General features: G+C 38.3%; 1 protein-coding gene across 4 annotated transcripts in view; it reads right to left on the bottom strand.

The window, feature by feature from the left end:
• The window catches only part of msrb3 (methionine sulfoxide reductase B3), a 191,418-nt gene that overhangs the window by 67,670 nt on the left and 105,891 nt on the right, over positions 1 to 17,857 (bottom strand). For all 4 annotated transcript variants that reach the window (XM_039769737.1, XM_039769739.1, XM_039769740.1 and 1 more), the window contains one exon: positions 5,237 to 5,265. In XM_039769737.1, the coding sequence (XP_039625671.1) occupies positions 5,237 to 5,265 (29 nt within the window). The remainder of the gene's footprint in view (positions 1 to 5,236; positions 5,266 to 17,857) is intronic.

The raw sequence follows: 17,857 nt of genomic DNA, 5'->3' as shown, positions 1-17,857 counted from the left end.
CAACAACTCTGAAAGAAGATGGCATTAATTAATAATGACAATTTACTGTATAATAATACTATAATAAAAATCAACTAAAAACTAATTAGATAGATCTTCTTCTTCTTCTTTCAGTTGCTCCCATTAGGGGTTGCCACAGCGGATCACCTTCCATATCTTTCTGTCCTTTGCATCTTGTTCTGTTACACCCATCACCTGCATGTCCTCTCTCAACACCACCCATAAACCTTCACTTAGGCCTTCCTCTTTTCCTCTTCCTTGGCAGCACTATCCTTAGCATCCTTCTCCAAATATATCCAGCATCTCTCTTCTGCACATGTCCAAACCAGCGCAATCTCGCCTCTCTGACTTTGTCTCCCAACCGTCCAACTTGAGCTGACTCTCTAATGTACTCGTTTCTAATCCTGTCCCATCCTTGTCACCCCCAATGCAAATCTTACCATCTTTAACTCTGCCACCTCCAGCTCTGTCTCCTGTTTTCTGGTCAGTGCCAATGTCTCCAACCCATATAACATAGCTGCTCTCACTACCGTCCTGTAGACATTCCCTTTCACTCTTGTTGATACCCATCTGTCACAAATTGCTCCTGACACTCTTCTCCACCCATTCCACCCTGTCTGCACTCTCTTTTTCACCTCTCTTTCACAATCCCCATTACTCTGTACTGTTGATCCCAAGTATTTAAACTCATCCACCTTCGCCAACTCTACTCCCTGCATCCTCACCATTCCACTGACCTCCCTCTCATTTACACATATGTATTCTGTCTTGTTCCTACTGACCTTCATTCCTCTCCTCTCTAGAACATATCTCCACCTCTCAACCTGCTCCCTGCTATTGCTACAGATCATAATGTCATCAACAAACATCATAGTCCACGGAGACTCCTGTCTAATCTTGTCTGTCAATCTGTCCATCACCATTGCAAATAAGAAAGGGCTCAGAGCCGATCCCTAATGTAATCCCACCTCCAACTTGAATGCATCCATCACTCCTACCACAGACCTCACCACTGTCACAATTCCCTCATACATATCCTGTACAACTCTTACGTACTTCTCTGCCACTCCCGACTTCCTCATACAATACCACAGCTATTCTCGAGGCACCCTGTCATATGCTTTCTCCAGGTCCACAAAGACATAATGCAACTCCTTCTGGCCTTCTCTAAGCTTCTCTATCAACATCATCAGAGCAAACATTGCATCTGTGGTGCTCTTTCTTGGCATGAAACCATACTGCTGCTCACTAATCATCACCTCACTTCTTAACCTAGCTTCCACTACTCTTTCCCATAACTTCATGCTGTGGCTCATCAATTTTATTCCCCTGTAGTTACTGCAGTCCTGCACATCCCCCTTATTCTTAAATATCAGCACCAGTACACTTTTTCTCCACTCCTCAGGCATCCTCTCACTTTCCAAGATTCCATTAAACAATCTGGTTAAAACTCCACTGCCATCTCTCCTAAACACCTCCATGCTTCCACAGGTATGTCATCTGGACCAACGGCCTTTCCATTCTTCATCCTCTTCATAGCTGTCCTTACTTCCTCCTTGCTAATCCGTTGCACTTCCTGATTCACTATCTCCACATCATCCAACCTCTTCTCTCTCTCATTCTCTTCATTCATCAGCCTCTCAAAATACTCTTTCCATCTGCTTAGCACACTCTCCACGCTCGTGAGTACGTTTCCATCTTTATCCTTTATCATACTAACCTGCTGCACATCTTTCCCAGCTCGGTCCCTCTGTCTAGCCAGTCGGTACAGGTCCTTTTCTCCCTCCTTAGTGTCCACCCTCTCATATAATTCATCATAGGCTTTTTCTTTAGCCTTCGCCACCTCTCTCTTCACCTTGCCTTATCTCCTTGTACTCTTGTCTACTTTCTGCATCTCTCTGACTATCCCACTTCTTCTTTGCCATCCTCTTCCTCTGTATACTCTCCTGTATTTCCTCATTCCACCACCAGGTTTCCTTTTCCTCCTTCCTCTTTCCAGATGTCACACCAAGCACCCTTCTTGCTGTCACCCTTACTACATCTGCTGTAGTTTCCCAGCTGTCTGGTAACTGCCACCTAGTACCTGTCTCACCTCCTCCCTAAACTCAACCTTGCAGTCTTTCTTTTTCAACTTCCACCATTTGATCCTTGGCTCTGCCCTCACTCTCTTCCTCTTCTTGATCTCCAACGTCATCCTACAGACCACCATCCTATGCTGCTTAACTACACTTTCCCCTGCCACCACTTTGCAGTCTTCAATCTCCTTCAGATCAACTCTTCTGCATAGGATGTAATCTACCTGTGTGCATCTTCCTCCACTCTTGTATGTAACCCTATGTTCCTCCCTCTTCTTAAAATACATATTCACCACAGCCATGCCCATCCTTTTGGTGAAATCCACTATCCTCTGACCTTCTTCATTCCTCCCCTTGACACCATACCTACCCATCACCTCCTCGTCTCCACTGTTCCCTTCACCAACATGCCCATTGAAATCCGCTCCAATCACCACTTTCTGTCCCTTGGGTACACTGTTCATCACTTCATCCAACTCACTCCAAAAATCTTCTTTCTCATCCATTGCACACCCAACTTGCGGTGCATATGCACTAACAACATTCATCATCACACCTCCAATTTCCATCTTCATAATCATTACTCTGCCTGATACTCTTTTCATCTCCAAAACACTCTTGATATACTGTTCCTTCAGCATAACCCCTACCCCATTTCTCCTCCTATCCACACCATGATAGAACAATTTGAATCCACCTCTGATCCACCTGGCCTTACTCCCCTTCCATTTAGTCTCTTGTATGCACAATATCAACCTTCCTTCTCTCCATCATATCTGCTAACTCTCTCCCCTTACCAGTCATACTGCCAACATTCAAAGTTCCTACCCTCAGTTCCACTCTCTTTACTTTCCTCCTCTCCTCCTGCCTCTGGACACATCTCCCCCCTTTTCTACTCCTTCTACTTCTTCGGCCAACAGTAGCCCAATTTCCGCCAGCACCATGTTGGCTAACAGTCCTGGTGGCAGCCGTTGTTAACCCAGGGCTCGACCGATCAGGTATGGAAATTTGTATTGTTGTCCGCATATTGATTTGGCAAAATTTTACACTCTATGCCCTTCCTGACGTAACCCTCCCCATTTATCTGGGCTTGGGACCAGCATGAAGAAACACACTGGTTTGTGCATCCACTGTGGCTGGGTTTAAAAACCCATCAGATAGATAATACTTTATAATTAAAACTTTATAGAAGCTCAAGAAAAATACATTCCAGTAAAATTCTTAACTATTCAATATGTGTACCTGTGGAGTAATATACAACTTAGGTCTTCTACTATACTTTATATTCTGCTTTTTCTCAATGCCTGTAGTTGACCTTCTATTGTGTAAAGCTCATTTCCCATCTGTTTATGTAGTTTAATAGCCCTGGATAGTTTGCTTATCCACAGTGTTGCAGTTCTTTCTAAATTATAAGTAAAAAGGGTATTATTATAAAAAGTCTTATTTTTAACATCACACTGCTTCAAGAACAGAGGTATTTTCACATTTTTGTGGTCCTTTCCCTTATTTTACAAGGTTAAAAGCAATCATCCATTAGGAAACAGGATCACTAAATAGAACAGCAATGTAAGAACTTATTCTAAGAAATATGCTATGATGCATGATAATATTGAAAAAAAAGTCATACGATTACTCGATTAAATCATACTCTTCTGGACGTGGCTAAGCCATAACATTGGAGACGAACAGCCATAACAAAGATTACCTGCATACACAAATCCAGTATTGTGGTAGTTTACGGCTCAGATTAAAATAATTATTTAACCTGCTTTGTAAAGCATATGTCTTGTTTTGGTTTTCCATATTTATCTTTTTTTTTCCATTCAGAAGACTGTTATTTCCTCTGCATCATTGAGTAATTTTATAATATATAATATTTCGATTCACATTTTATTTTATTCCATTTCACCTTAAACACTCATAATACTTTTAAGTGAAGCATTTATTTACTATTAATTTCAATGTTATCTTGTTGTTTTCTTGTGTTTTCCCAGTTCTATACCTGAAGTACCTTATCTACTTCCATTTGCTTTCTTGTCCTACAGTGGCCAAGCTGTACTCCTGTTTTTTAAGATTTCCTTAAATGTGGGTTGCCAAGACAATTTGCTTCCTTATTTACAATTATTGCACACAAGGCACTTTGGCAGCTTTGCTTATGACATTCATGAAAAGATAATTAAAAGTCATCAGAAAATGAATTAATAAATCTACTGAAGCCCTTAAAGAGGTGGATCTCCCAGGCAGCTTTTGGAGCTTCTGCCTTTAAGTCTGTTTGAGCAGAATGTCTGTTTCATGTCCAAACAGACTTTGATAATAAGTAGCAGAGATCAAAAGTGGCCTGTAAGAGCAAATGAAAATGCCTGTCATGGACATTAGCAAAGACTGACACACTAAAATCATTTGATAATTCACCAGTTTTATAAACAAACAGAAAGTTAGAGTTGCAATGAAATAAAGACAGACATAATAATCTCTTCCCTAAGTTATTTGTTAGTTTGTTTGGGTCCTAATCTCTCACAAGATTTTCTCTTAAAACTCAGATGCTACTTAATACGTGTGGCCATCTTTTATAATGCTGGTGTGTTGTGGTCATGCAATGTGCTAATCATATCCCTAAAAACACACTTCATAACTCCAGAATGGCAGAGCACATACCACACAAAAATCCATAGTGTGACACAATCATGTTGCCAGGATACCAATAAAAATATAAACAAAATTTAAAGACAATGAATGACATGTTCAAAGAAAAGCACACATCATGAACAAATAATGTGCTCTTGACACAAGTGGAAAATAGCTCTCTACTCCTGTCTGATGGACAGGAGGGTTATAACTGGACTCCTGACAGTCCACCAAGAGTATGAAGTAAAAACAGCAGCATTGGCTCAACTCTTCTGTCTAATCCCCCCATCCCCAGAAAAGCAGCTGCAAAATGATGTGACTTGAAGAATGAATTAATGAATCAACTTAAACTTTTGAAGTAATGGCACTTCCTGATCTCTCTCTCATCTTCTGAACAAAAGCAACACAAAATCCCACCTGAAGATGAGGAATGTAGTATCCCCTTTGGAAACTGCTAGGTGTTTAAGCACTTTTCATTGAACTCAGCATTAACTTCATTCATAAAATTGTATTCTGATTGAAAGATTTCAACATACCTGATCCCGAGTCAAATTTGGTTTCAGATCTGCAATATAAAAAAATGTAAAATTAATAACGTATAATGGAAAGTATAATAATAGTGGAAACTATAATCCTTATTGCTAAAATACTGTCAATCTATTGTAAATACAATATATGATGATCATTTGCTGTTACGGGTTCAGTAAATTAAGGAAATTTACCTTAATTATTATTATAAATTATCAAGATAGGAGTCCACTCTTGTTGGTCTCTTGATATACAGAATCAGTCAGTTCATTTAGGAATTTCTATTTCTGTGTGCCACTGCTTGTTCAATTATCCTTATTTATGTTTGTTTTTATTTAATTCTTATCACCTATTACAGTTAATATTTCTCTATAAATGTACATTTTGCCACATTTGGTTTCACATTTTGTCTTTTTTTTCATTTGTTTTTCTCCCCCATTTGTTTCTGTCATGTTACAGGAAATTTTGGGAATTTTTCAAGTCAAAGTTATTTCTTTACAAACATGCTATACATGCGTTTGCACACATGTGAAATTGTGTTCTAAAGTTAAGCATTTTTTATAAATATAAAATAAAAGAAAAAAATCTTGTCCTCACTGGCACTTTACAATGGAGGCTAAAGGGGTATGGGGCAACACTGGAAAAATGAAGGTTTAAAAACTTACTGATCAAGTGCAAAAGTTTAAAAAAAAAACATGCCTTCTGTGTTTCCGCATGTTTGTGACAACAAAAGGGATAGGAAATACTCATTTTATCTCATATTCCTGGTACTATTTTTCCCGTGGTCTATTCGCTTGTGTGAGTTCTCACATAATTACGAAAGTGAATGAAAACGAAACCAAACATGTGACATGAAAAGCTTACTATGGTTTGGTCTTTCAAAAGGAAATCACGCCTTTTCAAAGGTTATTGCTGAAGAAGATAAATATTGAGATGGTGTGCCCAGCTGGTCTTCTTTTAAAATGGATGAATCTCATATTATTGGTGTTTTTTTTTTTGTTTGAAAATGATATGTATAAACTATTTTATAATGTGTGTTGTAGTGAGGTGCATAAAGAGACATGCTGCATTTGACACCATTGATCACAACATTCTTAGAAATCGCCTCAGTCAATGAGTGGGCCTCTCTGGCAGTGTCTTAAATTGGTTTGAATCCTACCTGACAGGGATAAAATTTTTTGTTAGTTGTGGGAATTACAACTCGAAGACACATGATATCCAATATGGTGTTATTCTCAATCTATATGCTTCCGTTAGGTCAGATTATCTCAGGGCACAACGTGAGCTACCACAGCTATGCTGATGACACACAGCTGTACTTATCAATAGCACCTGATGACCCTGATTCTATTGATTCACTAACAGAATGTCTGACTTGTATCTCAGAATGGATGAATAGTAACTTTCTCAAGTTAAATAAAGAGAAAACTGAAATCTTAGTGATTAGTAATAATGGATACAATGAGGCTATTAGAAATAAACTGGATACATTAGGATTAAAAGTCAAGACGGAGGTAAAAAGCTTAGGGGTGATTGTTGACTGTAATCTGAATTTTAAATCACATATTAATCAGATCATTAGGACAGCATTTTTTCACTTAAGAAACATAAGTAAAGTTAGACCGCTTATATCACTGAAAGATGCTGAGAAATTAGTTCACGCGTTTGTTTTCAGTCGACTAGATTACTGTAATGCACTCCTCTCAGGACTACCCAAAAAAGATATAAATCGTTTGCAACTAGTGCAGAATGCAGCTGCTAGAATCCTAACTAGGAAAAGAAAATCTGAGCACATTACTCGAGTTTTGATGTCACTACACTGGTTACCTGTGTCATTCAGGATTGACTTTAAAATTTTGCTTATGGTTTATAAAGCCTTAAATAATCTCGCCCCATCTTATATATCAGAATGTCTGACACCTTATATTTCAAATCGTAACCTTAGATCCTCAAATGAATGCCTCCTTAGAATTCCAAGAACAAAACTTAAAAGAAGTGGTGAGGCAGCCTTCTGCTGCTATGCACCTAAAATCTGGAATAGCCTGCCAATAGGGATTCGCCAGGCTGATACAGTAGAGCACTTTAAAACACTGCTGAAAACACATTACTTTAACATGGCCTTTTTATAACTTCATTTTAATCGTAATTTAACTTAATCCTGATACTCTGTATGTTCAATCTCCTCAAAATAACTATTCATGGTGGCTCTAAAATCTGTACTGACCCCTACTCTCTTTTCTGTTTCTTTTTCCGGTTTCTTTGTGGTGGTAGCCTGCGCCACCTCCACCTACTCAAAGCTTCATGATGCTCCAACAATGATGGATGGATTAAAAGGAAGAAGTCTATGTGACCATCATCATCATCAAGCCCTTCCATGAGAATCCTAAATCCAAAGAGGACTGTTTCATTTATGTTAGGTAGAATGCCCAGAGGGGACTGGGCGGTCTCATGGTCTGGAATCCCTACAGATTTTATTTTTTTCTCCAGCCGTCTGGAGTTTTTGTTTTTCTGTCCCCTGGCCATTGAACCTTACTCTTATTCGATGTTAATGTTGATTTATTTTGTTTTATAATTGTGTCTTTCATTTTTCTATTCTTTAATATGTAAAGCACTTTGAGCTACTGTTTGTATGAAAATGTGCTATATAAATAAATGTTGTTGTTGTTGTTGTTGAGACATGGCAGAAGCCAAATGTTTGAGATGCCAACCAGGCAAAATATCATTTAATTGGAACAAAATAACAAAATTAACAAAAATATGCGCCTCAATGCATTATATTTAAACTTTTACTTGAGTGGCTATAATGAATTGTGTTTTTGTTTTATGCTATTTACGACATATAAGATACCATTTGTGCGCTTTATTTTATTGTTTTTATCTTAGAATTATTTAGATAATGGCTTTTAAAACTATGTGACCAAGATATGACATTTTGTAATAAAAATGTTCTATAACTGAAATAGCCAGCCTATGCAAATGAGCTCAATTGTACATTAATATTTATAAGGTAGTTTATCAGAGTGTTGGATTTTGGAAGTAAATAAAATTCTGTGGAATATACAAAGATAAAATAAGTGGAAATTGTTAGAGTGTCATTGTTTATTAAAATGTATATATTTAAGTTTAAATAAAGCAATTAGTATATGGATACTTCTAAAGATGTGATATGGAGGCTTGGGACATTAAAATTAACATGTCTCATGTTTAGCCAAAGGTAGACCATGAGAACTTGTCAGTTGTCCCAAACATTTGACTGATGCAATATGTTACATAAGGCAGTCAGCAAGACACTATAAAAAGGGATTTTTAAAAGGGTACTAAGAGAGAGAGAAGGACATCATCATAAACTACAAGAGAAGAGAAAACTATTTGCTTTCCACCATCCCAATGCTCACTAGCATCACAGCAGAAGACAACAGACTATATAAGCTAAAGCGGCCACCTAATACGAAGCTTGCCGTGTGACTGGTTTGACTCGTTCAGGTTGTATGTACTTATGCACCCCAAAACACGAGGCTGAGTGTCAGTACTTTAGCAAAACCAGCTTTATTCAGCTTGAAACAGGAACAGCACGGTTATTTGTTGTAGCGGGATCAACCACTCTTCTACTGTATATACAAACACAGCAGTCAGGCAGGATCATGGCCAGGTTAGTGGCCAAGTAATACTGTTCCCTGCATTTATAATGTTCCTTGCATCACTCATCGAGAACAGGAGCTTATAGAGTGACCACGATTGGCTCGGATTTGCTCCCGCGGCATCCCGCTGCAGCGCTGTGAGCCTGTGGTTGCCCTGGCAATGGACAAGCAATCTTCCACAGACATGGCAATCGCGCTTCGGGATGCACTTTGGCGTGTTGTCCCATTGGGGTGGGTCCACAAAGAGTTCAGAAACCTCACAATTAGTAACATTTATGCCTGTGTTTCTTACAAATAAAATATAAGCAGTTATAAGAGTAAAAGTCTGAGTATTGCTTCATTGGATTTTGTCTGGTTGTTTACAGACACTTAGCAATAACTAGTGAGCGGTAATATAAAGTTGTGTTTGTTCATGGTAAGTTCTTTCAGAAGTAGTAATTCTAGTGAGGTTAAATATGCTGGTACCTGTTGGTTTACATAAGTTATGGGACTTACAGTGTTTAAATTAATGTTTAAATTCTATGTAATTGCAGCCTGACTATGTTGGTGGAGTATGCTGTGTGTACTGTCAGTATGCAAGCACTGCATTGGTAAGCTGTCAGTCATTGCCACATATTCTTTTTGCTTTGCACCCTCCCTCACCATAACCTATCATCCATGGGGGAGTAGCAAAAGCTTTAGATTTGTCAAAAATTTTGATCTCCAATTTTTGACAGACCTCGACATTTTAGGGCCCCCTGATACCAAAAACATTGATATCTGGATGATGGGTGTGTGTATCTGTATCACAGTTTCTTGAGGACGATCTAGAGCTAAAACAACTGTATGGAAAAATACCAAACTCAAAACTTAAGCTTGTTATGAGATGATGATGTATTGATTAGTTTTTGAGTCAATTTGTGCAAGAGAATGAGACAGTCTATAGAAACCCTCAAATACCGTAAATCTGCAATTAATTATGAATTCTTCTCATCAATTTCTATTTTGATGACTTATTTTATGATCAAAAAGATCAGCATCAGAGCGGTAAATAATTGCTGAAATGTTATTTATTCAGGTAATTTGGTTCCTAGGGCTCAAAGCCTACTGATGCTCACATCCGAATTTTTCTGATTTGTTCTACTCCAAAATGATCAACTTTTGTCTTTTAATTCCTGTTTGAGATATCGCTGTATATTTAGGGCTTTGTCTCACAAGTGAAAGCTATTCTATTGTTTAAATCTGGACAACAAAATCCTTGAGATAGAGACCATGACAGTTACAAAACATGTCAGACATCTAGTCTGATTTGAACTACAGGATGTACCATTTTGACTTCCAAACCCTGAATATCTTCTCCTAAACTGGAGACTCCATGGGATCTGGCAGCCGGATGCAGACATTTCATTATATGATATTGTAATGTTGTTACAAAAATGTGTTTTTACAGTATGATAATATTTAATTTGTGTGTTTTATTTAAGTTTGTTTTTATTTTAGGATTAGACAATAACCTGTGTGCCCAGAACTCTATATGGGAAAGAGTAGGCAGGTACAAATGAGCTTATTAGATTATTTTTGACTGATGGAACACATATATATAAGCCCTCACTGACTGACTGACTGACTCACTGACTCACTCACTCACTGACTGACTCATCACTAATTCTCCAACTTCCCGTGTAAGTAGAAGGCTGAAATTTGGCAGGCTCATTCCTTACAGCTTACTTACAAAAGTTGGGCAGGTTTCATTTCGAAATTATCCACGTAATGGTCATAACTGGAACCTATTTTTCTCCATATAATGTAATGGAGTTGAGCTCGATGGCCGTGGGGGGCAGAGTTTTGTGTGACATCAATACGCCTCCCACGTAATCACGTGAACTGACTGTCAACACAGTACATGGAAAACCAGGAAGAGCTCCAAAAAGCACTGAAGAAAACATGCATTATATAATTGAGAAGGCAGCGAAACAATAAGAAGTGAGCGAGTGACATATACAACCATATTCATGAGTGCTGCTACTTCGGAAACAAAGCATGGTGTAAACCTAAAGTTTAAATAAAGTTCATAGACAGGCTGCCGCTGCCATTTGTCATGCCCACGGGTAATGCGGGATACAAGTTTAATGAGAGGATGCAGGATATAAACGAGAGTTTTGATCACTTTGTAACTAAGTTAAAATTGCAGGTGAAGGGCTGTGCTTATCTTATGCAAATTCCGAGAGACTGTGTTTGTGGGGGATTGACAGTTAAGGCGGGTGGAGGAGTCACGTCATCATCTCCCGTCCCATTCATCTCATTTCGCTCTGAGCTGAGCTCCGCAGCTAACGCAGTCTTACGGAAGCGACTTTGTGACGCTGCCACCAAATACTCACAGAAAAATCCACAAGTTAATACACATGCTGTCTCTAGAGTTTCTCCACACTGAATCCTCCAGGCACTACTTACAAAAGGTTACATTGACAATCGTGTTACGTTATTTTTAAAATGTTTCCTTTTCTTAGCACAAGCACAGCTGAGAAGCTTCGATGCATTTGCTCCATAACGCGTTAAAAAATCACGCATTTAATCACACTTTCAATTCCAAGCAAAGGGGAACTTCTGTCAATGCATGATTGATCAGCGCTTCCCGATTCATTTTACCCTCACACCCCCTTGGTTTGAGAAGAAGTATGAAAAAATATGAGGATAACACAGAAAAACAGATCACCAATTGAATCTTTATGAGTAATCGATTCACCATCAATAATTGTTTTGGTAAAGCCATACTCAGTGTAATCCTCCTTCCATTTTATAAATTTTCCGCCACTAGCCATGATTAAATGAACGGTAAAAACGTAAGGAAGGTGACAGCTCAATAGCTTGAATTTGGATATAAGTAGGTTCTATTTAGTCCCCAGAAATATCTTTGGTAGGAATGGAAGTTGAATTTAGTCTTTAAATTTCTATGGTAAAGAAAAAGTTATGCAATGATGACTAAATTTAACTATATAAAGTCAAAACTTGTATATATAAAGACATTCCCGAATATATAAAGTCAGCGTCGGTATATATAAAGTCAAAACTTGTTTCTGAATATATAAAGTCAAAACTTGAATATATAAAGTCAGCGTCGGAATATATAAACTCAGCGCTGGAATATATAAAGTCAAATCTTGAATATATAAAGTCAGCGTCGGAATATATAAAGTAAGCGCTGGAATATCCATCCATTTCCCAACCCGTTTAATCCGACCACAGGGTCACGGGGGTCTGCTGGTGCCAATCCCAGCCAACACTGGGCGCAAGGCAGGAAGCAATCCTGGGCAGGGCACATGCATCATTTTCAAAACATTAACCGAACAATTTTTTTAAATTTATTTTTCTGAATACGTTTTTGTTAACTTACTTCAGTTCAGAGTCGTTTCAATCAATATATTTTAACTTTGACTTTTTATATATTCAGGAATGAGTTTATATACTCGGATGTTGACTTTATATATTCAGGTTTTGACTTTATATATTCCAGCGCTGACTTTATATATTCCAACGTTGACTTTAAATATATTCAAGTTTTGAATTTATATATTCCAGCACTGACTTTACAGTGGTGTGAAAAACTATTTGCCCCTGTTGTGATGTAGGATTTTGCATATAACTTGATAAATGTTTTGTATGTCTTTATTTATAATTTAGGCAAACCAAGTGGTGAGAGGTATTCATGTTTGCCTTCCCCCATCCCCCTTTTTGCGACTGTCTCTTTGTAATTTTATGACAGGATTTGGGGGGATGTGTCTTAAACCAGTTTGATCTCCCACACAAAGCCAGGTTAGTGTAATATATGGTCTTGGGGTTGGGCAGGAGATAAGATGTTCTATTTCACCCATTGGTCTGAGGTATGGCTGTTTGGAATTGGCTTGTCTCAGAGGCCTTCAAGTACCATGATATCCTATTGGTTCTAGGAATTGGAGAGAACATCTATAAATGTACTTGCTCAACCACATTCTCTCTCTCTCTGACTGACTGACATATGATGAAGAAGCATCTCTCTCTGACTGACCCACATATCATGAAGAAGCGTCTCTCTCTAACTGACCCACATATGAAGAAGCATCTCTCTTGCTAACCTGTGATGATGAAGACAACACAATGAAGAGCACAGCTCAGCAGCCATATTGAACAGACATGTGGCTGAAAGCTGAGCACCAACGATGCCTTAACTAGAGACATTTTAAGTAACTGCAAGTCTGTGTGCCACCTGAATTACACATCACCATTTTATCAGGTTGTATGGTTGCCAATATTCAAATGTACTTTGCATTTTGTTATTATTTATGAATATTATCAATAATACATTATTTTATGTGTAACTTAACTCCTGCTTGTCTTTTTACTACATCTAATTGCCTGAGGTTATAGATATAGAAGGGAAGGTGGGGATAAGTTATATACAGTGGTAAGTCTGTGAGATTAGGCATTCTAAGGCTACATATTAATACAATAGGGGACAGTAGAGCAATATATATTACTCTACCAAGATAAAACAGCCCCCTTCCTGATTTCTTATTCTTTTGCATGTTTGTCACACAAAATGTTTCTGATCATCAAACACATTTAACCATTAGTCAAATATAACACAAGTAAACACAAAATGCAGTTTTTAAATGATGGTTTTATTATTTAGGGAGAAAAAAAATCCAAACCTACATGGCCCTGTGTGAAAAAGTAATTGCCCCCTGAACCTAATAACTGGTTGGGTCACCCTTAGCAGCAATAACTGCAATCAAGCGTTTGCAATAACTTGCAATGAGTCTTTTACAGCGCTCCAGAGGAATTTTGGCCCACTCATCTTTGCAGAATTGTTGTAATTCAGCTTTATTTGAGGGTTTTCTAGCATGAACCGCCTTTTTAAGGTCATGCCATAGCATCTCAATTGGATTTCGGTCAGGACTTTGACTAGGCCACTCCAAAGTCTTCATTTTGTTTTTCTTCAGCCATTCAGAGGTGGATTTGCTGGTGTGTTTTGGGTCATTGTCCTGTTGCAGCACCCAAGATCGCTTCAGCTTGAGTTGACGAACAGATGGCCGGACATTCTCCTTCAGGATTTTTTGGTAGACAGTAGAATTCATGGTTCCATCTATCACAGCAAGCCTTCCAGGTCCTAAAGCAGTAAAACAACCCTAGACCATCACACTACCACCACCATATTTTACTGTTGGTATGATGTTCTTTTTCTGAAATGCTGTGTTCCTTTTACGCCAGATGTAACGGGACATTTGTCTTCCAAAAAGTTCAACTTTTGTCTCATCAGTCCACAAGGTATTTTCCCAAAAGTCTTGGCAATCATTGAGATGTTTCTTAGCAAAATTGAGACGAGCCCTAATGTTCTTTTGCTTAACAGTGGTTTGCGTCTTGGAAATCTGCCATGCAGTCCGTTTTGCCCAGTCTCTTTCTTATGGTGGAGTCGTGAACACTGACCTTAATTGAGGCAAGTGAGGCCTGCAGTTCTTTAGACGTTGTCCTGGGGTCTTTTGTGACCTCTCGGATGAGTCGTCTCTGCACTCTTGGGGTAACTTTGGTCGGCCGGCCACTCCTGGGAAGGTTCACCACTGTTCCATGTTTTTGCCATTTGTGGATAATGGCTCACACTGTGGTTTGCTGGAGTCCCAAAGCTTTAGAAACGGCTTTATAACCTTTATCAGACTGATAGATCTCAATTACTTCTGTCCTCATTTGTTCCTGAATTTCTTTGGATCTTGGCATGATGTCTAGCTTTTGAGGTGCTTTTGGTCTACTTCTCTGTGTCAGGCAGCTCCTATTTAAGTGATTTCTTGATTGAAACAGGTGTGGCAGTAATCAGGCCTGGGGTGGCTACGAAATTGAACTCAGGTGTGATACACCACAGTTAGGTTATTTTTAACAAGGGGCAATTACTTTTCACACAGGGCCATGTAGGTTTGGATTTTATTTCTCCCTAAATAATAAAAACCATCATTTAAAAACTGCATTTTGTGTTTACTTGTGTTATATTTGATTAATGGTTAAATGTGTTTGATGATCAGAAACATTTTGTGTGACAAACATGAAAAAGAATAAGAAATTAGGAAGGGGGCAAATAGTTTTTCACACCACAGTATATATTCAAGTTTTGACTTTATATATTCAGAAAAAAGTTTTGACTTTATATATACCGACGCTGACTTTATGTATTCAAGTTTTGACTTTATATATTCCGACAGTGACTTTATATATTCAAGTTTTGACTTTATATATTCTGACGCCAATTTTATATCTTCAGAAAATCAATGTACAGTATTTGCCTGTTTGGCACCCCATAGTATATATGCCAGCAACACTCATGACAATGACAAAACAATTCCGTTGTCAATCATGTTACGTTATTATTAAAATGTTTCCTTTTCTTTTTACTTCTCCGCTGCCAAGCGCGGGTATTTTGCTATATATATATATATATATATATATATATATATATATATATATATATATATATATATATATATATATATATATATATATAGATATGACAACAACACTCATATCAATGACAAAACAATTACATTAACAATCATGTTACGTTATTTTTAAAACTTTTCCTTTTCTTTTTCATAACTTCTTTTACACACTACTTCTCCGCTGCGAAGCGCGGGTATTCTGCTAGTATATTATATAAAGCCAATGTACAGTATGTCTGTCTCTCTGTCTGTTCGCTTTTCATCAGAGAACTACTTAACGGATTTAGATTGAGTTTTTTTCTATAATTTGCTTGAACATTCCAGATGATTTTGCGACTTCTCTCATCACGCTAAGAATTATAGTTCGCTTGCAGGAGTGATCTATTCATGCTAATCCGAGAGACAGGGGCTGTGGCTGAGGGGAGGGGGAAGCGTGACATCAGGAGTGGGGAGCCGGACAGGGCCCTCCTCACAGTCCTATTTCACTATTGCACCGGTGGAGCCGCAGGTGATAGCTAGTCCTAGATAAAGCAGCCAGCAAGACACAATACAGCAAACTAAAAGGATTTCAGAAAGCATTTTAGAAGGACATCATAACTTCCAGAGAGAGAGAAGACAACTATTTTACTATCTACTACTCCAAATTCTTACAAGCATCACAGCTTAAGAAGGAAAAACTACAGAAGGTAAAGCTGCTGCCTGATACAAAGCTTGATGTGTGACCCTAATGTGAGTCATTCAGGTTACATGATTTCATAACTACCATTTATGCCTGGTTTGTCAGCAAATAAATATAAGTAATGATTGAAATAAAATGTGGGGATTACCTCGATAAATTTGTCTAACTTGTCTATTACCATTTAGCAATGACTAATGACTGTTAATATAAAGCTGGGTTTATCCAGATTAGGTTCTTTCAGAAGCAGAGATTTGAGTAACCCAGACACAGGGGATGCACAGGCCAGTGCGTTTCTTTGTGCCGGTCCCAAGCCCGGATAAATGGGGAGAGTTACGTCAGGAAGGGCATCTGGTGTAAAATTTTGCCAAATCAATATGTGATGTTAAGGATAGAACTGTCAGGCAAGAGGAAAAGAGGAAGGCCTAAGGGGAGATTTATGGATATGGTGAGAGAGGACATGCAGGTGATGGGTGTAACAAAACAAGATGCACAGGACAGAAAGATATGGAAGAAGATGATCCACTGTGGCGACTCCTAACGGGAGCAGCCGAAAGAAGAAGTAGAAGAAGCAGAAATTTGCGTACAATCTGCCATGACCTGACAAGGAAAGGCTTTCAAGCAAGCTTTTGGCTTCTGTTAGATTGTGCTTGGAGAGAAAAACTCAGCAGGAGCAGCTTTCGGAGTGGCTCTTGGCTTTAGTTAGGGTATTCTGGAGTGCAACCTTTTTAAGTGGAGGAAGCAATCAGGCGATGGATTGACATGTTTGCAAATCCTGATAGGCATGCTTTGCAAGTGATCCACTTCTAGACAACTGCTATTTTTGCTTGGTATTTGTCTGTGCTGAATAAGTTAAAATACAAACATACATACAAATGGAGGCATTTCCAGTATTAACTTGTCCACCAGTAAAAAATGAACCTCAATGGTTAAGCTACCTTTTGTGAGCACTTTTTCACAATAAAATAGAGGCCAAGGTCAAAGTCAAGATCAATAAGAAAGCAGTAGTCAAAATGAACAGGAAAAACAAAGACTAAAACCATCAAAAAGCCCAAGATAAAGGGCAAATTCAAAGTGTGGGCTAAATAATCAAAAACAGCATATAAGAAGCACAAAAGTAGAAGGCACTTAAATTGACTTTCATAGGTCACAGGGCTAGCACAAGCAGTATTGGGTACAAGACAGGAGTCAACCTTGAACGGTTTTAGAACATGAAGCATGAAAATCAGCAGCATAATGTCGACCATAAGGACATGGCATCTGCCTTACTGCAGTAAAAGCACATTTAAATACTGATTCAGCAGCCATCAACTACACATTCAGATCACATAACTGCAAATAAACTGCACTATAACATATTTACCCCTTCAGTAATACTAAAATTACACATTCATAATCATTATCTTTATCAAGATTTTGTTTCAAGAACTTCTCTCTTAAACCACATGCATTTGGTTTGCAGCTCTAAGTGACAGTAGAGTCAGGAAAGTAAGCATAATTATTTGTGCTTTTCAAGTAAAAATATGGAGTCCTTGTGGGAACATCATGTTTCACGTATAGGTTAATACTAGCTGTAAATTCTGCAGACCTTTAAGCTCTCCCGTGAATTGTGGGAAAACATCAGGTATGTAATAACTCCCAAGATGCTACTAAGGGGCTGTCAAACGAGCTGTGAATTCTTAGCTGAGAAATCCTTGCCCATACCTGGCTATCCATCAATGAATTGGAGAGTTACATGGCAGTCCTTTCTCTATACTCCTAAACAATACCATTTGAGGAGTCATTGAAGTGAGATTCTTTTGTGGAACATAATATACATAGATGGGAGCAAGCAGGAGACCGAGGTGAAGATTTTAAGGTTTTGCTTTTTTTAATTGTAGA

The sequence above is a fragment of the Polypterus senegalus genome, chromosome 11, assembly GCF_016835505.1.
Source record: "Polypterus senegalus isolate Bchr_013 chromosome 11, ASM1683550v1, whole genome shotgun sequence".
Classification (NCBI taxonomy): Eukaryota; Metazoa; Chordata; class Cladistia; order Polypteriformes; family Polypteridae; genus Polypterus; species Polypterus senegalus.
This window is presented reverse-complemented; position numbering and strand designations above follow the sequence as displayed.